General features: G+C 37.9%; 1 protein-coding gene across 1 annotated transcript in view; it reads left to right on the top strand.

Moving 5' to 3' along the window:
* Positions 1-1,377: 1,377 nt before the first annotated feature.
* Positions 1,378-27,880, top strand: part of LOC149531094 (transcription factor RF2b-like) — a 64,522-nt gene continuing 38,019 nt past the window's right edge. The window contains exons 1-2 of the mRNA XM_089808947.1: positions 1,378-2,969; positions 3,069-3,201. Coding sequence (XP_089665073.1) covers positions 2,422-2,969; positions 3,069-3,201 — 681 coding nt within the window. The 5' untranslated portion in view covers positions 1,378-2,421. The remainder of the gene's footprint in view (positions 2,970-3,068; positions 3,202-27,880) is intronic.

Raw genomic sequence — 27,880 nt, 5'->3', positions numbered from 1 at the left:
CACATTCCTCCAAAAATCAACTCAACTAATCATTAAAACAAAGGATAATTGCACTCATTTAGCACTTAAGTCCTCTTGAGCCTATTGGGTCATCTTCCTATTAATTGTGCAATAGGAATAGGGTTAATCACTCTTACTTCCTATTTCTCATTGTACAATTTAAAACCAAAACTGGCAAGGCCTTCTTATGACCTCTAGACTTTCTCATTTGGTTGTTCATGATATTTTGGTCTTGTCCTCAAACCCCAAAGTTTTGGATCTAGATTCATGATTTTTTCAAGAGCTTTTCACCGAACATGTGAGCCTTTTGGAATTGGCTTCGTATCCCTAATAAATTCAATCAAATTTAACATATGCTCTTGAGGTGGAGTTTTACTTCAAAATTTGGAAAGATTGAAAATTTGCATTTGTCGCTTGATTGTTTTGTCAATCAACATATCTTATTTTTTCTAAAGCAATTGTTTGTTTAAATGTGTTATTACAAATTTAGGTGCAAGCTAATAAAGTTGCACTTGCTCACCTTTAAATGCTTGTCAACTAATGTAGAAATACATTGTGTGTTATGGCTCTAATAGGGACAATATTTCTACTTCTGGCAATCAGGGTGCTTGCTCACAAACTTCTCCTTCGCATGTCATAAAAAATCGTGAATGATTGTGAAGGTCATGATTTTCTTTTCAATACCCCAACTCTTTGCCTCTCACAAAGGGGACTTTTGGATGGTCTATTAGTGGAGTTTCTAGTTAGTTTGATTCCAACAAGTTTCTTCAATTGACTTTTGCTATCTCACTAGCTCGTAGAGAAAAATATAGGACATCAACGGTTATAACCTTTTTATAGACACCACAAACCTTGCTAATCTCTGAAATAAGTAGAGTTGCTAGGACCTTCTCCCCCTCTACTATTGTTGTTACAACTTAGCAATTTGTTTTCTTCTCCTTTATAATTTAAATGTATGCCTTGTATGAACTCTAAAGATGTGATTTGATATCCACGTTTCTTAGTAGATAATATTATTTTTATATAAACTAGTATAAATATCTTAAATAAATATATCTAAAAAAATGTTGATAGATATCCACTACAAAATAATTATAATTTAATTTACGACGTCTAAAATAATTTATATTTCCTTTATCTCCATTTATTTTAGTTTTTTACGAACTTAAGTTTTTTATTTTAATTCTTTAAAAATGAATGATTTATATCTCCAAATATTATAATTTAAATAAATATTTTATGTGTTATTTATTAAATTATTTTTAAAAGTATATTCTATTTATAATAAGATTTAAACTTTTGACATGTAAATGATTGTCAAATTTAACCAAAAAGAATAAAAGTTAACATTAACACCCTTACACCATCCCACTCCCCATTCTGCCATTGTAAAATGCCTATCAGCATTCATAACTCTCAGACCTATTAAAAAACTCATCTCGTTTTGCTTTCACCCGTTGTGTCTATCCCTGTGAGTTTTTTAAAATAGCATTGAATTTCAGTGATTTCCTTGTAACACATGCTTAGAGTTTCGCTCACTTTTCTATTTATACCAAACATATGGAAACCATGATTAAAGTAATACGATGCTGTATGATCCACAGAATGTTTTGATTGTTTTATTCGAGCTAATCTAGGAGTCCTTGTAATCCCACTTATCTCCCCGGTGATAAGACAAAGTCGCATCCACACCACTCCGTGATGGCGCCCTCTCATTAATGCAGGTGTTCCTTCTCATAAACAAGTTATGGAAACTAGACCTTTCTCAGAATATACAGAGAAAATCATTAGCATATACTCATTTTCAGCGCCGTTTCTTCTTTCTTTCTGTAAATGTGAGCCCAATCGATAAGACTATGTATGTTACTTCGCCATTTTTAAACCAAAGACCGAGCATTTACTTTTTAAAATAGGGCGAACAACTTCTGACTCTAATATGAGAAAAGCCCATTGACAGAGTCAAATAGTTTATATTAATAAGAAGTTGCCATGTCTTGATCAATTATTTCCATTAGTGGGATACTTTCTGTTTAAAAAACACATTTTTAAGTTCCTAATTGCAATCCAGAATTCATGGGCAAGGCACTGATGAATCTGATGGCAAAATGTTCTATACCTATCACATCTCTCGTCATTTTCTACAAATTTCACATACGTTCTGGATTGACAACTTTGATTATGAACCCGTGTTTGATTCACAGCATGTTTTAGTGTCATCTGCTTGCTTTAGTCTTCATAAAATACTCCCTGGTTTGGTTAGATGCTTAAGTTGCCTTTCTAATTTCCATTTGTGCCTGGAATTTCGTAAAAAGGAAGAGTAGCCTCAAAATTTAGGTTTGGAGAAGGATTTCTTATCTGGATTGGTATTCAAAAGTACTCATTTGACGAGAAACCCTAAAAATATCGACAGGAAAATTGAAAATGGAAGGGCTACGGGATGGAAATGAGATCTTTACGGGAAGAACAATGATGGATTTACGGACCAAGTCAAACAATGGGGGGAAAAATTCAGGACATAATTTCCATACAGATGTTATAAATGAGATGCCGGATACTCCTACATTTGGAACACACAGAAGAGCACAGTCCGAAATCGCTTTCCATTTACCAGAAGACCTTGAGTTTAGTGTTTTTGGCTCGAGCCCTCTGCATGAAGGTGGGGGGGAATACTTGTTTGGCATGTTTGGAGACACAGGGGCTAAAGGATCAAAGCCTTTTTCCAATCAAGCGAAAATTGAGACTGCTCCAATTATCATGCATGCAAGAAGTTTGTCTGTGGATTGTGACTTTTCAGGATTTGATCCTGTCAGAAGCTCCCCTTCAGGTCCACAAACTCGACCTAGTCATCGTCATGGCAGTTCAGTGGATGAGCCGTTATGGTTGGAGGCAGAGTCATCGGAATCAATGAAAGCTATGGCGGCAGATAATCTTGCAAAACTCTCCATGATTGATCCAAAACGAGTAAAAAGGCCAGTTAATCATATCTTTGATTAGTTTCCAGATCTGCTGATGCTTTTCTTTTAAATTTTTGCGTCCCTATGTTCTGAATTCTTTTGAATTTTGTACAGGATCCTGGCTAACAGACAATCAGCTCAACGCTCAAAAGAAAGGAAGACGCGATATACATCAGAGTTGGAATATAAAGTTCAGACACTTCAAACAGAAGCAACAACTCTCTCTGCGCAGCTAACTATATTACAGGTAGGAAACGGATGCAAAACTCCTATATCATTACTTGCGCCAAGGACCAAAGTCATTGGTAAAATTAAAAAACTTGAAATAATTAAATGTCCATGAATTCATCAAGTAGGTCTCTGGAATTCATTACAGCAAGATACCCTAGTAAATAGTAAACATGAGCGTCAAAATCAAATTCATTGCTTTTGGCTGAATAGTTGACACCAATAAATTTTGGTTTACGTTGTGAAACACGGTTGAGCTACATACCATCTTAATGACAGGACGGTTTCGCCAGTTTACAAGAGGTAATCTATTTGTTAAATGGGCATTGAAGTAAATTTGTAAGCATAAAAGTAATCATTTATGCCTTGTATTTAGTTTACCTGTGTAAAAAGTTCCACGTTTTTAGCGCCACTTCCTGTCTCTTTTTCACAGCAGATATCACGGGCTTTTCCTTTTTGTATGTTAGGATTCTTAGGAAACTTCAAATTTTCGAAGAGCCTCCCTTTTGTCAAAACTGATTTGCTAATATATGCTATTTATGAAATTAATTTCAGGTTAGAAACTGATACCAAATTATAAAGATATCTTATGCATATTTCAATCTAGTGATCTAATTTGATGCAAATGAACCCTTGTTCCTGCAGATTTAACACGTATCTGGATTCTCTGATCTTGCAACTCATATGTCACTTGTAAACTAGAACAAACAGAACAGAACAAAGCATTAGTAATCGTAGTCTGATTGAAACTAATGCAAACAAGCTCTGTTGCTGGAAGTACATAATCTTATTACGTTCTAATGCAAATGAAAAACTCATGCCATATACAAGGCAGACTGCATAGCCCTTTTCAATCCTTAACTTTCTGGGCTGTTTTAATATGAATAGCAATACCACTCTAATCCTTTACCCAGCAAGGAAATGAAAAAGCAAAACCATATTTCCCTCCGACCTTGCAAATCCCCTCATAAAATCAAAAGAGAACAGTATAAAGAAGGAAACCTATAAAACACAGTTGCAAACTAAACTCCCAAAGTATCTAAACAAGGAGCAGGCAAATGATGAAAGCCACAGTATAAAATGGACGATTACAAAACATTTTCTTTCATAAAAATTAAAAAACACAATAAAAAAATATAATTCACTTTTGATATGATCTCACGTTAAAGAAGGTTAAATGATAAAATATCTTAGCAACAAGTTTGATATCACAACCAGCTATTCTTGCCTCCAACCAATGTGGAGGTATTGTTAACAATCAAACTGAGCTAACAGTACAGAATGTAAATTGAAAATAGAGACAGAGTATGGTAAGAAAATTAATCGTAGGTAGCTGTAGATTAACAACATCTTAAAAGAAACTTCTGCTTAGCTATTTGACGTTCTGAAACTTCATACATTCTCATTTATCTACACCAAACAATTGTTAAGCAACCCAATTTTCTTACTCTTCTATTATTGTCTCTTGAAACTACTTTCTCCCCAAACTCTTTTACCTACCACCCTGTTGTTTCTAATCCTATTGTTTTTTAGCATGTCATTCCAGTGCATTTACTTCTGCTTTTCTTTTTCCTTGATTCAGTTCCAAAAGCACTGTACTTGACTTTAAAATAAAACATGACAATGCCCTACAATAATAAATATATGGTAAAAATTTGGTTAAAGTTGTAACTAATCTGTGTGATGTGGGGGCGGGTGGGCAGCATATCTCATGCATACCATGCCTGATAGATTTCTAAGCCTAATGCTTCAGACTTGAAGTGCCACATTGTGCATGATGGAAGATTTAGTTCAGTGTTTCTCATGAATTCTCTTTCAGTTATGCAAGCGTTGTCTGAAATCTGGCATGCACTTCTACTTGACTAGATAAAACTTTTTCTTTGTAGTGAGAGTAGCGATCAGCTTTATGTCAATGACCCTCTTCTTCTGTTACCTCTTTAATTCCCCTTCTTTAGTTTCAACTTCTACTGGATCTTCATTTGTGCCTACATGGCAAGCATTAATATTGGAAACTGTCAAGATAATACTGAGATCAACAATAGCACAGTTTTACTTTTGATATGCTTCATAATTTTGCATAAAGCAGTATTTTGTGTTTCAACTCAAAGTAAGTACAGTTGGAAAATTTCAATCTCTGCAAATGGACCACCATTTGATCACCTTCTTGGAGATCTTTTTCGATCCCATAAAGATCAGAGCTCTTCTGCTTATATTATTATTATAAGGTGCAGTAGCTCTTTAGGTCACTGCCTTGTGAGAAACCAATCTGGTGTATTGGGCTTGTCACCCTCTGTAACCACCCAGGGAGTGGTATTCAATTAGTTAAACTATTATATGTCCTGGAAAGCTATTTTTTAATGATCTTGTTTATACACCCTTATGTTTGACTACACATCTCATTTCACTGCCATCACACTCGTCACCAAATGAAAAGCATTAGAATGAATTTGGATTGGGGATTATGAAAATGAAATATGCAAGAAACATTTCTATACAGTAATAATTTCCATTGATTGCTGAAGGAGAATCTAATTCAAAAAGTTTTAAGGGGATGTGATTAATCATTAATGTAAATATGGGATCATTCTTGATTACATTTATAATTTTGGTTCAAGGATATGAATTTATACTTAAGCATAGGTCAAAGTAGAAGAAACTAAAAATATATAATTGTTCCCCCATTTCGTATCTACCATTGAACAGTTTGAAATCCTCCTTTAGTGTTATCATGTTGAAATCCTATAAATAAAATTAATTTATCAACCATCCAGAAATATGGTGATGGACATATTAAAGAACACATTTAAAAATGGTAAAAAATGTGAAGGTTGTTTTTATATCATTGGCAAGTGCAACTATAATTTAATGTATGAGATTTTCTTGGATGATTAGAAGGAGATTTGTAAAGTCCCAAATCAGTTTTTTCAATGATAATAATGGATTTAAACACAAACAATAAACTTCACCAATCTACACCAATGAAACTACCTAGTCAATGCCCAAAAATCGCCCAAATTGGACCAGAACCTCATGCAAATTTTATAGTGATATAATTCTGATTTTTTAAGCATAGTGGGCTGATGTGGGAGACGTTACAATAGCCACAATGACAAATACAACATCAGAAATTGCAATCTTCTCGACAACAAGTTTAATATTCCCACCCCTTGGAAAGGATCAATAATAGCAAGAAGAACAGCAACAAGGAATCCTGCAGTAACACACAACACAACAACAAATTGACCCAAACACTGCACTCCAACATAATGTACATCATCTCCAACTTACAACTAACACCCATTAACTGAAATGACCTACATCCTTGAATGAGTATGTGCACATGAATCAAAGGGTTTTCATCTTCTAACTCTTGTAACTCAAGGGGTTTGTCCACAAGCCACAATCCTCTATGATTTTTCATCTAAAAGAACAAACACAAAGTGCTCTAGAAGATGAAACGAGACCCTTGTCAATTGGCTTGGTCAGTTCATCATCGCGACCCTTGTGAGCTGATAGTGGGATTTGAGGGTTTCAGTTGTGGAGTTATTAGGCTTTCTAGTGGCCTATGGTGAGTTTTGGCTCCGTTTTGAGGGATTTATTGTTTATACTTTATAGTATGTCGACAGATGGTTCCCAATGAGCTCAGATGAGTTAGAGTTGAGTGATGCTCTTAGTTTTTATTTCTAGCTTTTGGTTTGGGCTCCAAGAATCTTAGAGAGAGCATCTATATTTAGTAAGTCACCCCGTCAGGTTCATTCATCGTTTTTCTTCATCAAGATCACTCCTGCATTGTCAGATTTTGATTCTAATACTTCTTTTGTCAGTTTTTGCAAGACGGTTGAGTATACATAATTATTCAACTAAATATGCTAAGGTTGTTATTTTTGCTGATATTGTATGTTGGCCACCTTAGTGTCATAGCTTGTTAGAACCAAGTTGAAATGTTTTACATCTTTGGCACAAGAATCAATGACCTCGTGTGTCAGAATATCATGATATGGTTGAAAAGGTCATTTTTGGGAGCCACAAGGAAATCAATAAGTTATATTATGTGCTTAAGTATAAAACAAAAAGACTTTTAAGTGAAAGGTGTGTAGTTGAAGCTAAGTTGGACAATGGAGATTATAAACATGGCTCCCATTATGAGAATTCATCATTCAATTGTCTATTGGCTTTTTATTGTCTCCTGTGAGGCTTTCGAAGTTTGTGAATTTTCAATCCATTGCTGAAGTATAATGGATTTGGGCTGAGATTTTGGTGTCTACTCATACTGTACTAACTGTGGCTGAGAAGAGAATTGACTAGTGTTTATCACTGCTGAGGTATAGTGGACTAAATTCTGAGTTTGGTAATCTGAATTTGTAGACGTCTTCCATATTGTAATTGCTGTTGTTGAGGAAGGCATTTGGAGCTGGGAGTTTATCGTAAATTGTATCTACATGGGAGTTTAGCGTCCATTCTGCTGCAACTTCTACCTAGATTTGACGTTTCTTCCTTACTGCCCTTTGCTTTTATTATTGCCACCTGATGGCAAGTTCAAGGGTTGTGGTTACATCTTACAAGCAGCGTTAGAAACAATTGTTGGAGCAATCTGATATCTGGCATTGACAGGAGGAATCTGGGCAGGGTTTATTCTATACAGGCTGCATTTCACATTGGAGGCTGCCACCTTTGGATTGGGTGTTGGAATTCTTCTTGCTACTGCTGCAATTAATCTAATGTCAAGGTGCAAATAAATTTCTGATTTAATTGTCTTGTCTATCTCTCATGCCTATAAATGTTGCAATTAGATTATTACCCTTGTGATCATTTAATTGATAATTCCAATCAAATTTATTTATGATATTGGTACTAGCATTTCGATTATTCTGGAAAAAATTCAATAACCATACTGGCCAACATGAAACCCCCCAAGGCACTTTATATTGTAGTGTGAGTACAATAAAAACACATCTCCAAAACAAAAGAGTTGCAAATTACAACAACAGAACAAAATTTTCAGCATAGTTTTGAAGTGAGCCAGCAGGTGTTCATTACATGATCTAAAGTTGGAAAGTCCCCCAAAGGCGTGATATGCTAATCAAAAACTTCTTTAAGCAAGACAAATGTAAAATATTATGAGTCTTATGATATTTATATCATAAAATTCATTATAGCAAGCTGAGTGGGTTTATGACATTTTCCATGTTTCATAGATGATGGTTCACAAGAACCCATCTCTCACGAGAATGAATGGTCTACTCAGCAGTGGTTACATCTAGGTGATGCTCATAAAGGTGAAGCATTGGGCCTTCCCAAGAGATCACCCGTCCCAGCACTACTCCAACTCAAGTGCGCTTAACCACGAAGTTTCCTCCGAGTTTAAGACCACTTAGCCCATTTGCAAAACCTTCAACAAGTGTCATTTCTTATGAACCATTCAATATAGAGCCCATTTTGTTCATTAATTGATAAGTGGAAGGGCTAAAGGGGCTCTACAAGGAATGGTTCACAAAGCACAACACTTGCTAAAGGTTTTGCAAATGGGGTAGAAAGATAAGTGGACTTAACCTTGGAGGAAAGTTTAAGGTTATGTGCTCTTAAATTGAGCAGTACTGAGATGGGTGACCTCCCAAGAAGGCCCAATGCTTCACCTCTATGAGCATCACCTAGAAAACTTGTGAAAGGTTTTGTAATTGGGGTAGCAAGCTAAGTGAGCTTAACCTTAGAGGAAACTTCATAATTTAGCATGCTTGAGTTGGAGTAGTATTGGGATGGTTGACCTCCTAGGAAGACCCAATGCTTCACCTAGATGCAATAATGAGGGCTAAGTGGATCATTCATTCTCATGAGACAGGTTCTTGTGAACCACTACCCGTGAAATGTGGGTCAATAAGTTTGATTTGAAAACTAAACAGTTGAATCCTGATAGCAATATCATAATTTGACTACTTGTGGGAAATATATCCTACTTATCTATTATGAATCTTTCTATTCTATGGAAGTTCCAACTCAGGGGCCACTTCACCTATTGCCCTCACATTTGGTAGGTTCCATTGTCTCAGAGTTTGAGCTTCTCAACGACTTTACTTTTCTTAATAGAAATCTGCCTATCTGATTGCAATCTCTAGTAAACCAGATCACCCACCTCAGAACATCTTTTTGTTCTTTTCTGAGTAACATAAACCTTTTGCTGAGTTTGTGCATGCTACAAAGTTTCTTTTAGTCCCCCAATATTCCATTGTCTTGATTGATCAAATCACTTCTTGTAGGTACTCTATTATTTTAAGTAACAAATCAGCTAAAAAAAGTGCATTATAACTATATAAAGATCTAAAAGATGGCATAACAATAGACATTGGATATGATCTTTGTAGCAATACTTAAATGATATTAATTGAGATATTCTATGTCAAACGAAGGAGAGGAATACTCAAATAAAAGCCACAAGATCTTTCGATAACTAAAAAGTTCGAGAACTAAAGACAGAATTTAAAGTTACTAAATTAACTAAACAAATTAAAGAACAATTTATTACTGACTAGCTTAAAAGAAAGTTACTTACATGCCCATTATACTAAATATTACAATGTTACATTAGAACTCTCCATTAATGGTCATTCTATTAAATACCCTATAGAAGACTTGACATAATTAGCATTTGGCCACAATTCCTTCTCGTCAGAACATTCTATGATGTGAGCCTACTTCTAAGACCCTCCTTGGTTGGACTTTTGATCAGCTAACCTCTCTCTGCAAAACTTATGTACATGACCAAGTTCAAGAATAAACTGAATGCCTTCCAACATAATATTAAGTTTCTAAGCTATCCCTCTCATTATCTTGAAACATGAAAACAAAGATCAGCTTCTCATAAAACTTTGATTTCTCTAGATGAAAAACCGGCAAAAAAGTTTGTAACTGTGATTTTGCCAAAAATTATCAAAAGAAACTAGTACAAAACAATACCGTGATTTTGTGGAAAAATCATCAAACCCTAGATGCGATGCTAAAGTCACACACAATTTTGTGAAAAAATAATCAAAAACCTTCAAATGCTTGAGAAAAACATCAACACCCATGATTATTTAAAAAATCATGCAAAAACTCCAGTTCATTTGCAGGAACACAGTTCACCCTAGAAACCCTAGGTGCAATACAAAACACTTTGCAAGAACAACTATCTCATGAAAAAGTCATTAAAACATTTTGTTGAAGAGGAAAGACACAATTTCATTAAAAAAATCAAAATGACAACCACCTTCATTTTGAGGCAAAAAATGGTAAAAACCATGATTTTCTAAAACAGTCATCAAAATACTAGCAAATTCACAACAAAGGAAACCATGTTTTTTGGCAAATTAATTGAGCAAAACCCTTTTACATCAGAAAAACCATTCAAATTATTCTAGTCTAAAATGAATTCAAGATTATTATGATCAGTTTTCACTAGAAATCTTCTACTAACCAAGTATTATCTAAATATTTAAACATAATTACCTACATTTCTTTATTATAAATAGAGTAACCTCTTTCTAGTTTACTTATTTTCTGCTCTCAAATGCAATTGACTGTCTTTTTTGAGTGAGGAGAGCTCCAATCCCTTCTGTAGATGTATCACACTCAACAACAAAAGACAATGAGAAACTGGGAATAGCAAGTATAAAACATGAGCTCATTATTTCATAAACTTGCCAAACGTTCTTTTGAGCATCTTAAGACCAAAGTGTTTTTTTTTTTTTCAAATCAGCCAAATGAACAACCAGCTGTGAGAACCTTTTCACAAATCTCCTGTAATAACAACATGATCCAAAGAATCCTTTCACCTGTGTCAAATAGGTTGGAGGCAGCCAATCTGTAATTTTGCCTGGATCTTTTATTGATCATTGAAACCTCCAACTCATCTGATACAGGTGAAAGGATTCTTTGGGTCTTCTTGTTATTATAAAATCTCTATCAAACCAAACTCAATCTGTAATTTTTCATTTTGGATTCCATATAAAAGTCCTTGAATACCTTATGGTTTGCTAGAGCTTTATCGAGCTCCTTGATTACTCTAGTAGATGGAATGGTGAGTCCAAATTGAAACCTTCAAGTTCTCTTGTCTTCAGTCCTCTCTTCATTAATAAAATTGTGAGTAGCCCGATGATCTATCAACACGGTCATTTTCTGTCCAAACATCACTCCATGGATTCTTGAACTCTTGAAAGAGTAATAAGTGTACTCGCTTATGTGATGTCATTCTTTACCTCTTCAGCTACATGTTCAATTGAGTTCTCAAATACCTCATGTACATCTGTTGATTCTGAATCATTATTTAACACCACTTCAATGTAATGTACTTGTCCCTTACCCAAGCATTTATGGCTAGGAGTCCATGGCTTTCCATAGTCTAAGCATGACTTTTTCCTTGATAAGTAGGAGATATTTTCCATAGTAAGTCAAATTGTGATATTGCTATCAGGATTCGACAATGTAGTTTCTTAGGTCAAACTCATTGACCCATGTTTCATGACTAGTGGTTCACATGAACCTATCTGTCATGAGAATGAATGGGACACTTAACACTCACTACATCTAGGTGATGCTCACAGAGGCGAAGCACCAAGACTTCTCGAAAGGTCACCCATCCAGTACTACTCCAGCTTGAGCACGCTTAACTACAGAGTTTCCTCCATGGTTAAACCCACTCTGCTTGCAACCCCATTTGGAAAGCCTTGCGCAAGTGTTGTGCTTTATGAACCATTAATTATAAAGCCCCTTAAGCTCATCAACTGATAAGTAGGAGATATTTTCTACAATATATCAAATTGTAATATTGCTATCAGGATTCAACTGTGTAGTTTTTTTAGTCAAATTCTTTAGTAGTGTAGTTTCATTAGTAGTGGTTCACCTGAACCCATCTCCTATGAGAATGAATGGAATGCTTAGCACTCATTGCATCTAGGTGATGCTCATAGAGGTGAAGCACCAAGACTTCCCAGAAGGTCACCCATCCCAATACTACATCTCAAGCACTCTTAACTACGGAGTTCCCTCCATGATTAAATCCATTCTACTTGCAACTCCATTTGCAAAACCTTTACCAAGTGTTGTATCTTACGAGCCATTCATTAGAAAGCCCCTTAAGTCATCAATTTATAAGTAGGAGATATTTTCCACAACAAGTCAAATTGTGATATTGCTATCAATATTCATCTATGTAGTTTTTTAGTCAACTCATTGACCATGTTTCATGAGAAGTGTTTTGCTGTAATGACCCTCCTCAAATCTGCCTTCAAAAATGCTGATGAAAGCTCAAGGAATTTCATCAAACAATGCACATGCAAGGGACGTATGACTGATATAGTATTTCAGCTAGCTTCAAATGACTTTTTTACAATTTGCATCAATGAAAATCTTGTGCTAGAAGACTACAATGGACTACACAATGACCTAACATGAGTGTGCTACTAATTTTGACAATGTTTAGTGCATATATATGATCTAAGCATGAGAAATGAACACCTACAACCAACTGACATTTTTACAAATAGTTGGTATGCAAACTAACTAGCTGATAAATAATAATATTAAATTGCTTAAATGACACCAGCAACTATTATCTTCTTAATTGCAATGAAAATTACAATGCTTATGAAATATGGCCAAGACTTTGGCATTTACATGGATTACAAAATGATAATGCTGGTGAAATGGACACTTACAGCTGAAAGCTTATAACACCCTAAAAAACAATGCTAACAAAAGACCCTGGTTGTAGATGGCTGAAATAATTTCCTTCTATGCTGCCCCTTCTGCTTTGCTTTTTTCGAACTGCTTTTTCGGCCTGCTTTTTCGTACCCACTTTTTCAGCGTGCTTTTTTCGGTTCCGCTTTTTCGTACTCGCTTTTTCAGCCTGCTTTTTCGGTTCCGTTTTTTCGGATTGCTGCTATGTTGAATCTCAAGACCATATCTTTCAATGGCGTTAAGATTTCCAGCTTGAAGGGATTTCGTCCTCCAAACTATTGAGACATAATCTCCAGAAGATTTCTCAATTTCTTTGATATTTTCAAGCATGCTTAAAAGAAGCTCTTCCATTTCTTTTATAGTGTTTTCACAAGAGCTCCATCCTTCGTTTTCTCAATGTGGGATAAAACATCACTCCCTTTATGTAACTTATGTCTCCAATGTGTTATAAAATAAAGGGGACTCTTTTAATTTAAATATTTCCCACAAACTATAGTCTATGCATTAATAAAGTTAAATATTTAAATTTAACTTTATAAAATAGCTTTATCAATGCATAACAAATCTTATCAATGATAAACAAGTCTTCTTGCCGATTTTAAACAATTACCATCGACATACCGCTGCCATTGGATGTCCGACCATATCCAAGATGACTTACTATAAATAGTAAGTATGCCCAAAGTTGTCTCAAAACCACTCAAAAAGACCTGCAACTGAAACTATCTGGGCCAAATGGCCTCTAAGCCCCTTTAATGTTCTGGTTAGCCTACGGGACCGTGGGGAAATAGGCTAACGACAACATCATGCTATGAATGCTAAAAAGGGGACATTACAGTCCGCCCTTCCCAAAATTGCTTGTCCCCAAGCAATGGTCGAACAACAACCCAATCAATCCACCTGGATCCCAAATGTAGTCATGAACTATACTACTGTCAGTCAACATAGGCTCCTGCAATAACCTCTGAAAATTAACCAAGAGGAATCCATAATCAAATTGGCGAATACAACTCACCCAAACTCCAAAGTCAGGAACCCATGAGAAACAAGCTCTCGAAATATCAAAACCCAAGTAGAGTAGATAACCCAAACTGCCAACATAGTAAATACCATCAACACATCCCACTAGCCTACGTGGAATGTACAATACAATTCTGCAACAATGATGAATACTCCTGCATGAAACTGCACCAAATACAAAGAATCCACACACTGCACACCTACTGCAATTAACACAACTCTACAGATCACCGGTCACTGTCTCATAACCATAACACCCATGCACTGCTGATGGTGAATAGTCATTACACGGTAGATAGCAAAAACGAGAGCCCAGACCAAACCTGTCTGCCATCAACTCCTCAACACATGGATCAAAAGCAAATCGAGGAACACATCCTACAGTATAATGCCGTTAAAAAGAACCAATCTCAGTCAAAGACTCATCCTGCAAACGTGATATGACCAACTGTGACTGATCATCAGCTAAGTCAGAGGATGATATAGCCAAGAGTGTAGAATCAACAACAACATCACTAGTCTCTGTGCCCTCCAAGTCAAACATATCACAATGCTCAGCTGCAGCGCCCAACTCAGTTGAACCTGCCTCCAGTGGAAATGGACCAAATATGCCAATAGTAGTGTCGTGGACAGATATATCCTCATCTCCGTTACCTCTATCAACCTCGACCATGGACATCCGCGGATCACCAGACACCACGGTCTGTGATTGTACAGAATCTGGTAAAGACTGAAGTCGCTCTAACTCCATGGTCACCTTAGCCAAATGAAATTGTGACTCCTCGAAAGCCAACTGTGTACTCTCAAGAATCTCACAAGTCATCTCGAGCTGCTGAGTAAGCTCACTCACCTCATCTTCCTTGGCCAATAATGCATTATATGCTGTACTCCCCCACTCCATAAGATAATCTCTGTCGGCTACCAATTGCATATAATTTTGTCTCAGAATCCGGATAGCCTCCCATAAAGAGTGGATCTCTGTCAAGGACAGATAATTGCCTCCCTGCTCATCACTAGTAGGAGAACCCCATCCATAAACTACTAACAACTGACGAGTAGCATCGAAATGCTCGCAAGCGATAGAAATGTCTCGCTCGCCAACTCTCAGCTGACTAGACACATGATTGTGCCGACTAGTCGAACTCCTATACTCTATCCCTGGTACACTGTCCAAAGGAGTAACCTCGGAATAGCTATCATCTGTAATACTCGGATCCTGGGACTCTTCTGTAAACTCTGTCATATTTGAGAGATCATCAACCCATTCCAACAAGAATGGTCGACTGGATATATGAACAATGCCCAACACAGGTGTGTAAAAACTAATTCCAGCATCAAACAAGTTGCTGGCATGGATGAGAACTACACCTGGCAAACTACTAATCAAGTCCATGATGGTGCAATGGATACTACTACCAAGGAATGATAAATATCTTTGGTCAAAACGATCCCAAGTACTAAGATAAGGATCCCAACATCTAATCCATGAACGAAAACTAGCTGGCAATTCAAGTAAACTTCTCACCTGAGTAATGTGAACAATACCAACTGACTTCACGCACCTGTCTACAATCTTTGAATCCGGAGTGTGAATGCTAGACATACTCATATCATCATCATGTGACTCAACTGTAAAAGAAAATTGAGTCCCTGCTATATGCGCTAACTTCCGAACTGAACTCACCTCAAGACAAAGCTCGTCCACGTGTCTCTCAGAATCCTGGAGAGCCAATCGAGTACACACCAAGGAATTTCGAGTATCCTCCAGCTCATGAAAAAGCCGGTCAACCTCCTTCTCCTCCTTCTTCACTGCATCTTCCTTGATCTGTTGTAAGTCGTCACAAGAAGAACTTGTTGTGACTCCTTTCTGTCTCTCCTGCAGTTGAATCATCCAAATGTGATTCTCAATCAATCCATGTATCTTGTCATGATGAGATAAAACCGTGACAATATCCTTGTCCCTTGTCTTCAGTTGGCTTGCCAAACCAAGTGAAGAGCTACTAGCCTCTATCTCATGTGAAGAAGCATCCAACTGTGCTTGATACTCATTTTCTGCGAAGTCCTAAATGCTCACTTTTTGATCAACTATACTGTCCTCAAACATGACAGTATCCTCAACTGCTGTAACTTCATCCAGCCCAACTGTACTGGAATCACTATCTGTGTCAATCATGCAATCCGGTGTGCCTATGACATCACCTTTTGATGCAACTGGCTCAACCTGCACAACATCTGAAACCCCTTCTACCTGTGAAGATGATGCAGATAAACCATTACCTGAAGATGTGTTGAAGTCTCCCTGTATCGAATCTGCATGTCTGTTAAACTCCTCATACAAGTTTCCGCTTGTCATAGGGAAAGTATGATCCTTAGGCCTATCAAAGCGTTCAATCAGTCTCTCCGTAAACTCCACATATGAGGTAATGTGTGCATGACCCATAGTGACCATACCATGATGCCACCACTTGTGTGCTAACCCATCCAGGTGAATTGTTGCATACTTAATAGCTTCTTCCTCAGGCATAAAGTTCAATTGTAAGTATGTGTCAAGCTTTTGAACCCAAGCTCTTGCTGTAGACTTCCCCGAGCCATCATAATATGGCAACTGAAGTTTCCCTACTTTCTTTCGTAGCTCATAGCTCTGGTTCTTGTCATGTCCACATGGCATATGCTTCATCCGCACATCTATATACTCCCTAAAGGTGATTGCAGCAATAAAATCTAGACCTCCGGCTTCCCAATCTCTCCTCAGCTGGTCCTGTATATCAGTGATTTGGGGCTCTGGTACGGGCTGCTCTGGAGCTCTAGGAGGAAATATGGAAATCATGGGCCGCGAACTCATTGTCCTAGTTTGCTGGGGTGCATGACTGAAATTGTTCCCAACTTATTCGCCTCCATTATGTGCCCCATCCTGATTATTACCATTCTGATTATTTCCTCCACCCACATTAGCATTCAACCCCATTTGACAAGCCATCATCTGCATCATAAGCTCAAATCTCTGACTCTGTTCTTGTGCTCTTTGCTCTGCTGATCGCTGTCCCTGTGCTAAGGTGTCTAATAATTGTAAGAATCTTTCCTTTCCCTGATCTGGACCGGCATTCATTTTGTCAAACATTTTTCTCTCTATCTGGCTATTCCAAATTCCCTATAAGACCTCCACAGGATGGCAGGACTTATAGCTCTGATACCACTGTAATGACCCTCCTCAAATCTGCCCTCAAAAATGCTGATGAAAGCTCAAGGAATTTCATCAAACAATTCACATGCAAGGGACGTATGACTGATATAGTATTTCAGCTGGCTTCAAATGACTTTTTTACAATTTGCATCAATGAAAATTTTGTGCTAGAAGATTACAATGGACTACACAATGACCTAACATGAGTGTGCTACTAATTTTGACAATGTTCAGTGCATATATATGATCTAAGCATGAGAAATGAACACCTACAGCCAACTAGCATTTTTACAAACAGTTGGTATGCAAACTAACTAGTTGATAAATAATGATATTAAATTGCTTAAATGACACCAGCAGCTATTATCTTCTTAATTGCAATGAAAATTACAATGCTCATAAAATATGGCCAAGACTTTGGCATTTACATGGATTACAAAATGATAATGCTGGTAAAATGGACACTTACAGTTGAAAACTTATAACACCTTAAAAAACAATACTAACAAAAGAACCTGGTTGTAGATGGCTGAAATAATTTCCTTCTATGCTGCCCCTTCTGCTTTGCTTTTTTAACTACTTTTTCGGCCTGCTTTTTCGTACTCACTTTTTCAGTTTGCTTTTTTCGGTTCTGCTTTTTTCGGACTGCTTTTTCGTACCCACTTTTTTAGCTTGCTTTTTCGGTTCCGCTTTTTCGGACTGCTGCTATGTTGAATCTCAAGACCATATCTTTCAATGGCGTCAAGATTTCCAGCTTGAAGGGATTTCGTCCTCCAAACTATTGAGACATAATCTCCAGAAAATTTCTCAATTTCTTTGATATTTCCAAGCATGCTTAAAAGAAGCTCTTCCATTTCTTTTATAGTGTTCTCACAAGAGCTCCATCCTTCGTTTTCTCAATGTGGGATAAAACATCACTCCCTTTATGTAACTTATGTCTCCAATGTGTTATAAAATAAGGGGACTCTTTTAATTTAAATATTTCTCACAAACTATAGTCTATGCATTAATAAAGTTAAATATTTAAATTTAACTTTATAAAATAGCTTTATCAATGCATAACAAATCTTATCAATGATAAACAAGTCTTCTTGCCGATTTTAAACAATTACCATCGACATACCGCTGCCACTGGATGTCCGACCATATCCAAGATGACTTACTATAAATAGTAAATATGCCCAAAGTTGTCTCAAAACCACTCAAAAAGACCTGCAACTGAAACTATCTAGGCCAAATGGCCTATAAGCCCCTTTAATGTCCTGGTTAGCCTACGGGACCATGGGGAAATAGGCTACCGACAACATCATGCTATGAATGCTAAAAATGGGACATTACATTTGCATGAACCCATCTCTCATGAGAATGAATGGAACACTTAGCACTCATTGCATTTAGTTGATGCTCAAAGTTGAAGAACCAGGACTTCTTGGGAGGTGACCCATCCTAGTACTGCTCCAGTTCAAGCATGCTTTAACTCTGGAGTTTCCTCTATGGTTAAACCCACTCTTCTTGCAACTCCATCTGCAAAACCTTCAATACATGTTGTGCCTTATGAACCATTAATTACAAAGCCCTTTAAGCTCATCAATTGATAAGTAGTAGATATTTTCCACAACAGGTCAAATTTTGATATTGCTACCATAGTTCAACTGTGTAGTTTTTTAGCCAAACTCATTGACCCATGTATCTATTAAAATAACCTTCATGTTTCCTTTTAATGCTCACTATTGTATCTTATTATATCTCTGTAAATATTAGAATGTTTCAAATATTTAGTATAGTCTAGAATAGAATGTTTCTATTCTATTCGACTCTCCTCTTTGTATATATAGATCAGTTTGATCTCTGATTAATTCATTCAAATTTTCCGCCATTTACATTTGTAACATGGTATCAGAGCTATTGCTTCAAATGGTTTTGAATAGTTTATAATTTCTTTCGAAATTATCTGCTCTAAATTTCGAAATTATTTCTGCCATTTTCTCTACAACCCGTCTAGGGTTTCTGTTCTGAGAAATCTGAAATTCATTTTGCAAATCCCGAGTTCACGTTTTTTAAATCGCAGGTTTCTTTGGCTCACGTCTGATCTTCTACAAATCGCGGGTTTCTACCGTCGTTTTTTTGCAACTCGGCATTTTGTGAGTGAAAAAGTGTTCAATCCGCCCTTATCTGCCTGGATCCGTCTATCTCAAATCCGCTTGTTCCAAAATCTGCCTATATCTGCCATTTTTCTGGCAAATTTGACCTTCGAAGCTGCCAACTAGGTTTTTGCTCGAAACCCTAGTTTTTTGACCTCCAAATTTTTTTTGATCACATATTCTTGGTGGGTTTTTTGAAATCTCAAATGGGTCTTCATCAGATTTTTGTGGGTGCCTCGTTTTTTGTGCCTTGATTTTCGAGCCAGGGGATCCGAATTCCGACAAAACTTTATTTCTAGGTTTTTCGAGCTCTTTTCTGGGTACTTCTCAAATTTTTCTGGGTCTTTCATTTTCTCACCTCGAAGTTTGTGCCATTTGAAATATTCACATATTATAAGCATCTGTATCAGCAGCATCAGAAGTCGGACTCAATTAAACAGTACGCCAATGCTACCCAACACTCAGAGCAGAAAGAATCTATCTACCATGCCTTTATGGCCAGCATACCTGCAAATCATGTGAAATCTTTTGCCTGGTACATCGATTCTGGTGCCTCCCGACATTTCACTCATAGGTGTGATTGGTTTGTTGAATTCACTCCCTATTCTGACTCAGTAATCTTTGGAGGCGGTGAAGAATACAATATTGTCGGCAAGGGCAATGTTCAGATTCAGACTGGAGGAAGAAAACTCATGTTTCTCAATGTATGTTATGTTCCTGGCATGAAACATAATCTTCTGTCTGTTAGTCAGATTATAAAGCACTCCCCTCAGTTGGATGTCGTTTTCAGTGGAAATAAGTGTTCGATTATTGATCGTGCTTCTCGCACTACCCTTGCTTCCGGTCTTGAGGATCATGGTATTTATAGGCTTGTAGATTCAGGCGATTCCCTTAAGCATGCCTTCATCGCCGAATCATCCGCTCTCAGCAGTCTCTGGCATCAGCGATACGGTCATCTGAACATTCAATATCTAGCACAACTTGCTTGAGATAATTTAGTCCATCGCCTACCTAATATTCAGACCCAGAACCATTGCGTTTGCGGAGCTTGCCAAGCAGGGAAGCAACATAGGACACCATTTAAGAATGGTGAAACATGGCGGGCATACAGAGTACTCCAGCTAGTCCATGCTGATGTATGTGGTCCTATGAATACTCCTCCTATTACTGGGAACAGTATTTTTTACTCTTTGTGGATGATTTCAGTCGCAAAATGTGGGTATATTTTCTTAAGCAAAAATCAGATGCCTTTCTTGTATTTCAGCAGTTTAAAGCTCTAGTAGAAAAAGAGTCAGGTTCCTCCATCCGTACTCTTAGGACTGATAATGGGGGGGAATTCTGTTCTTCTGCTTTCTCTGCCTTCTGTACTACTCATGGCATTAGACGTCAGTTCACCACACCTCACACTCAGCAAAATGGTGTTGTAGAGCGTCGAAACCGTACCATCACAGAAATGGCTAGGGCTATGCTAGAACATAGAAATGTTCTCAGAAAATATTGGGCAGAAGCAGTATCCACAGCTGTCTACCTTCTTAACCGGTCACCCACCCTTGCAGTTAATCATAAGACTCCTGAGGAAGCCTGGTCTGGTCGCAAACCTAGGATCAACCATTTGAAAGTTTTTGGCTCTCTGGCATATGTATGGATTCCTGATGCCAACCACACTAAGTTGGATTCCAAAAGCCAGAAACTTATGTTTACAGGATACAGTCACACACATAAGGCCTACAGACTGATTGATGTAAATACTGATCGTTTAATCTTCAGTCGTGATGTTGTGTTTGATGAGGAATTTGGACCATTTCCGCTCTCTGACTCCCCACCACATTCCGAGATTCAGTCTTCAGCAATCTCTGACTTAGGTTCTTCTATTTTATATGAATCATCTGATGCTACTGATACACCACCTCAATCACTTCCAGATAATACAACTCCTGCTCCTGCTTCTCCTCCAGCTATTCCGACAGCATTTGATATTAGCTCCTCGACTCTTCGGCCAAAATGGTGGGCTCAAACGCTTAGTGATCTTCGTCCTGATGAACTCATTGAGGGTAGAACCTTCAGAAATAAGAGCCTTCAGCACAACACAGTTAATATAGCTCTTATGGCCAACATCCACAGTATCCCTGAGCCCCAGATATATGCAGAGGCCAAAGGAATTCCAGAATGGGAACAAGCAATGGATTCTGAGCTTCAGAGTCTTCAAAAGAACCACACTTGGGTTCTTTCAGATCTTCCTCCTGGGAAGAAACCCATTAGCTGTAAATGGGTCTATAAGGTCAAGTACCATGCAGATGGTACCTTGGACAAATACAAAGCTAGACTTGTTGCTCGAGGATTCACCCAGCGCGAAGGCATTGATTATGAGGAGACATTTGCACCGACAGCCAAAATGAGCACTATTCGCATTCTTCTTGCAATTGCAGCTCAATATGATTGCAAAGTTCATCAGATGGATGTGAAGAGCGCCTTTCTCAATGGTGAATTACAGGAAGAAGTCTACATGATGCAGCCCCCAAGTTTTAAGGTTGCTGGTTCAAAACACAAAGTATGTAGACTCCAGAAGGCCCTCTATGGTCTTAAACAGGCCCCTAGGGCTTGGTACATAAAGATTGATCATTACTTGGTTACTCAAGGATTTCAGCGTAGTCCGTCAAACAGTAATCTGTATATTAAACACTCTGGTAATGATATTCTTTTTCTTGTTGTCTATGTGGATGATTTGATCATTACTGGAAATTCAGAACATTTGACTTCAGAAATCAAACAGGATCTATGCAGAACTTTTGATATGACAGATCTCGGATTGCTTCATTATTGTTTAGGTATTGAGGTTTGGCAGACTGACAACAGCATTTTTTTGTCTCAGTCCAAGTATGCCAGAAGTTTGCTTGATAGGTTTCGAATGCAGGATTGCAAATCTGCCTCCACTCCTATGGAGACTGGTCTGAAATTGTCCGCACAATCTGTTTCTCCTCCTGTAGATGAAACACTCTTCAGGCAACTAGTAGGTAGTCTCATCTACCTTACTACTACTAGACCTGATCTCAGTTTTGCAGTCAGCTACATCTCACGGTTCATGACAAACCCCAAGACTGATCATTAGATTGCAGCGAAACGTGTGTTACGCTATGTACATGGTACTTCAGATTATGGTCTTCTTTACACAAGGAGTACTACTCCTCAGCTCAGTGGATTCACTGATTCCGATTGGGCCGGCTTAGTTGATGATAGGAAATCTACTTCTGGCTATGTGTTTAGTATCGGATCTGCAGCAGTTACTTGGACCAGTAAGAAGCAACAGGCACATGCACTCTCCTCTACAGAAGCAGAATATAGAGGAGCTGTCAAGGCAGCTTGTGAAGCAGTTTGGCTCCGGCAGATGCTTGCAGATATGCATATTCCTCAAGTAGGTCCGACTTCTTTGTTTTCAGACAATCAGGGCGTACTCAAACTTGCCAAGAACCCAGTGTTTCATGAACGAACCAAGCACATCGAGCTTCATTGCCATTACATCCGACAATTAGTAGAAGATGGATCTATTCAGTTACGCTATGTTCCTACCTCAGAGCAATCAGCAGATATTTTCACTAAACCCCTTGGTCCTGACAAGTTTGTTAATTTCAGGGGATCTATTGGTGTAGTAAATAGATTGAGCATTAAGGTGGGGTATTAAAATAACCTTCATGTTTCCTTTTAATGCTCACTATTGTATCTTATTATATCTCTGTAAATATTAGAATGTTTCTAATATTTAGTATAGTCTATAATAGAATGTTTCTAATCTATTCGACTCTCCTCTTTGTATATATAGATCAGTTTGATCTCTGATTAATTCATTCAAATTTTCCGCCATTTACATTTGTAACAGTATCATGAATAGTGGTGCACATGACCCCATCTCTCATGAGAATGAATGGAACACTTAACACTCATTGCATCTAGGTGATGCTTATAGAGGTGAAGCATCAGAACTTTCCAGGAGGTCACGCATCCCAACACTAGTCTGGCTTAAGCACTCTTAAGTACAAAGTTTCCTCCATTGTTAAACCCACTTTGCTTGCAACTTCCTAGGACATCACCCATCCTAGTACTACAGCTTGAGTGCACTTAACTACGGAGTTTCTTCCATGGTTAAATCCACTCTGCTTGCAACCCCATTTGCAAAACCTTTAGCAAGTGTTGTGCCTTATGAACTGTTCATTAGATAGCCCCTGAAGCTCATCAATTGATAAGTAGGAGATATTTTCCACAACAAGTCAAATTGTGATATTGCTATTAGGATTCAACTATGTAGTTTTTCTAGTCAAATTCATTGATCCTTGTTTCAAGAGTAGTTGTTAACATGAACCCATTTCTTATGAGAATGAATGGAACACTTAGCGCTCATTGCATCTAGGTGAATCTCACAAAGGTGAAGAATCGAGACTTCTCGGAAGATCAGCCATCCCAATAGTACTCCTGCTGGAGCACATTTAACTACGAAGTTTCCTCCATGGTTAGACCCATTATGCTTGCAACCCCATTTGTAAAACCTTGAGTGAATGTTGATATCATTCTTTGTCTCTCTGTCCATCTTATTTGTTGCAGTTGGTTATATGAATTTCTTCTAAGTCAAGTAAATATTTTCTTTAGAATCCACTATTTTGTTGTCATGTAGTTATAGAGTGTTTTTACTAATTTTAGTTTTTAATTCTTAGTTTTCTTTTAATGGTCATTTATGTAGCTTTCTTTACGCTTCTTTTCTTAGAAGTCTTAGTTGCTATTTTTAGCTTCACTTCAAGCTTTAGTTAAAAGTTTGTTCTTTCTAGAACACCATCTTGTAAGTTAACTATATGTACCTTGTGAATTATGTTTTATGTTATTAGAGCCAGAATTGTTTTGGTACCTTTGGATTTTGTAATTCATGAGGATCCAAGATTTTTTCCCTATAAAATTTTCATGGAGGAGGGGATTGATCTGTGCTTTGTTTGTGATTGCAGTTTCCAAAGGTCACGTTCATTTTTGCTTGGACATTTTTGTGCAGCCTGCATAATCTCTTCTATTTTGCATTTTTTAGCCTCCACAATCTATATTCTATCTCATGTTTTTTTACAAACCCAACAACCCTTTTTTCCTTTGTGTTCTTCCAACATGTATCTGCTCTTCAACTCCATGTTTTGTGTCTTCTGCAATTCATAAGCTTGCATTTTTTGATGACCCTTCACGAAGGTGTTGAGTGCATTTAGATGTGATTTCCATCACATTTTTTTACCAACAACCTACATTTTGCTATATTTTCTTTCTTTGGAACACGTGGCTCGTGATTTCCCGCAATGACTCTAGCATTTTTTTCCTAGGTTCTACAACCTACATCTAGGGTTTTGCAAAGTTTATTTTCCAATTTTTCAGAAAAAATGAATGGTGTTATTTTCTTTAAATCAGTGCCTTGAAGTAGTGCTTGTTACAAATGTAAATGGCGGAAAAGTTGAATGAATTAATCAGAGATCAAACTGATCTATATATACAAAGAGGAGAGTCGAATAGATTAGAAACATTCTATTCTAGACTATACTAAATATTAGAAACATTCTAATATTTACAGAGATATAATAAGATACAATAGTGAGCATTAAAAGGAAACATGAAGGTTATTTTAATACCCCCCCTTAACGCTCAATCTATTTACTACACCAATAGATCCCCTGAATTTAACAAACTTGTCAGGACCAAGGGGTTTAGTGAAAATATCTGCTGATTGCTCTGAGGTAGGAACATAGCGTAACTGAATAGATCCATCTTCTACTAATTGTCGGATGTAATGGCAATGAAGCTCGATGTGCTTGGTTCGTTCATGAAACACTGGGTTCTTGGCAAGTTTGAGTATGCCCTGATTGTCTGAAAACAAAGAAGTCGGACCTACTTGAGGAATATGCATATCTGCAAGCATTTGCCGGAGCCAAACTGCTTCACAAGCTGCCTTGACAACTCCTCTATATTCTGCTTCTGTAGAGGAGAGTGCATGTGCCTGTTGCTTCTTACTGGTCCAAGTAACTGCTGCAGATCCGATACTAAACACATAGCCAGAAGTAGATTTCCTATCATCAACTGAGCCGGCCCAATCGAAATCAGTGAATCCACTGAGCTGAGGAGTAGTACTCCTTGTGTAAAGAAGACCATAATCTGAAGTACCATGTACATAGCGTAACACACGTTTCGCTGCAATCCAATGATCAGTCTTGGGGTTTGTCATGAACCGTGAGATGTAGCTGACTGCAAAACTGAGATCAGGTCTAGTAGTAGTAAGGTAGATGGGACTACCTACTAAGTGCCTGAAGAGTGTTTCATCTACAGGAGGAGAAACAGATTGTGCGGACAATTTCAGACCAGTCTCCATAGGAGTGGAGGCAGATTTGCAATCCTGCATTCGAAACCTATCAAGCAAACTTCTGGCATACTTGGACTGAGAAAAAAAAATGCTGTTGTCAGTCTGCCAAACCTCAATACCTAAACAATAATGAAGCAATCCGAGATCTGTCATGTCAAAAGTTCTGCATAGATCCTGTTTGATTTCTAAAGTCAAATGTTCTGAATTTCCAGTAATGATCAAATCATCCACATAGACAACAAGAAAAAGAATATCATTACCAGAGTGTTTAATATACAGATTACTGTCTGACGAACTACGCTGAAATCCTTGAGTAACCAAGTAATGATCAATCTTTATGTACCAAGCCCTAGGGGCCTGTTTAAGACCATAGAGGGCCTTCTGGAGTCTACATACTTTGTGTTTTGAACCAGCAACCTTAAAACCTGGGGGCTGCGTCATGTAGACTTCTTCCTGTAATTCACCATTGAGAAAGGCGCTCTTCACATCCATCTGATGAACTTTCCAACCATACTGAGCTGCAATTGCAAGAAGAATGCGAATAGTGCTCATTTTGGCTGTCGGTGCAAATGTCTCCTCATAATCAATGCCTTCGCGCTGGGTGAATCCTCGAGCAACAAGTCTAGCTTTGTATTTGTCCAAGGTACCATCTGCATGGTACTTGACCTTATAGACCCATTTACAGCTAATGGGTTTCTTCCCAAGAGGAAGATCTGAAAGAACCCAAGTGTGGTTCTTTTGAAGACTCTGAAGCTCAGAATCCATTGCTTGTTCCCATTCTGGAATTCCTTTGGCCTCTGCATATATCTGGGGCTCAGGGATACTGTGGATGTTGGCCATAAGAGCTATATTAACTGTGTTGTGCTGAAGGCTCTTATTTCTGAAGGTTCTACCCTCAATGAGTTCATCAGGACGAAGATCACTAAGCGTTTGAGCCCACCATTTTGGCCGAAGAGTCGAGGAGCTAATATCAGATGCTGTCGGAATAACTGGAGGAGAAGCAGGAGCAGGAGTTGTATTATCTAGAAGTGACTGAGGTGGTGTATCAGTAGCATCAGATGACTCATATAAAATAGAAGAACCTAAGTCAGAGATTGCTGAAGACTGAATCTCGGAATGTGGTGGGGAGTCAGAGAGCGGAAATGGTCCAAATTCCTCATCAAACACAACATCACGACTGAAGATTAAACGATCAGTATTTACATCAATCAGTCTGTAGGCCTTATGTGTGTGACTGTATCCTGTAAACATAAGTTTCTGGCTTTTGGAATCCAACTTAGTGCGTTTGGCATCAGGAATCCATACATATGCCAGAGAGCCAAAAACTTTCAAATGGTTGATCCTAGGTTTGCGACCAGACCAGGCTTCCTCAGGAGTCTTATGATTAACTGCAAGGGTGGGTGACCGGTTAAGAAGGTAGACAGCTGTGGATACTGCTTCTGCCCAATATTTTCTGGGAACATTTCTATGTTCTAGCATAGCCCTAGCCATTTTTGTGATGGTACGGTTTCGACGCTCTACAACACCATTTTGCTGAGGAGTGTGAGGTGTGGTGAACTGACGACTAATGCCATGAGTAGTACAGAAGGCAGAGAAAGCAGAAGAACAGAATTCCCCCCCATTATCAGTCCTAAGAGTACGGATGGAGGAACCAGACTCTTTTTCTACTAGAGCTTTAAACTGCTGAAATACAAGAAAGGCATCTGATTTTTGCTTAAGAAAATATACCCACATTTTGCGACTGAAATCATCCACAAAGAGTAAAAAATACTGTTCCCAGTAATAGAAGGAGTATTCATAGGACCACATACATCAGCATGGACTAGCTGGAGTACTCTGTATGCCCGCCATGTTTCACCATTCTTAAATGGTGTCCTATGTTGCTTCCCTGCTTGGCAAGCTCCGCAAACGCGATGGTTCTGGGTCTGAATATTAGGTAGGCCATGGACTAAATTATCTTGAGCAAGTTGTGCTAGATATTGAATGTTCAAATGACCGTATCGCTGATGCCAGAGACTGCTGAGAGCGGATGATTCGGCGATGAAGGCATGCTTAAGGGAATCGCCTGAATCTACAAGCCTATAAATACCATGATCCTCAAGACCGGAAGCAAGGGTAGTGCGAGAAGCACGATCAATAATCGAACACTTATTTCCACTGAAAACGACATCCAACTGAGGGGAGTGCTTTACAATCTGACTAACAGACAGAAGATTATGTTTCATGCCAGGAACATAACATACATTGAGAAACATGAGTTTTCTTCCTCCAGTCTGAATCT

This window comes from Cupressus sempervirens, chromosome 11, assembly GCF_028749045.1.
Source record: "Cupressus sempervirens isolate cs-2001-9-10 chromosome 11, ASM2874904v1, whole genome shotgun sequence".
Taxonomy (NCBI): Eukaryota; Viridiplantae; Streptophyta; class Pinopsida; order Cupressales; family Cupressaceae; genus Cupressus; species Cupressus sempervirens.
This window is presented reverse-complemented; position numbering and strand designations above follow the sequence as displayed.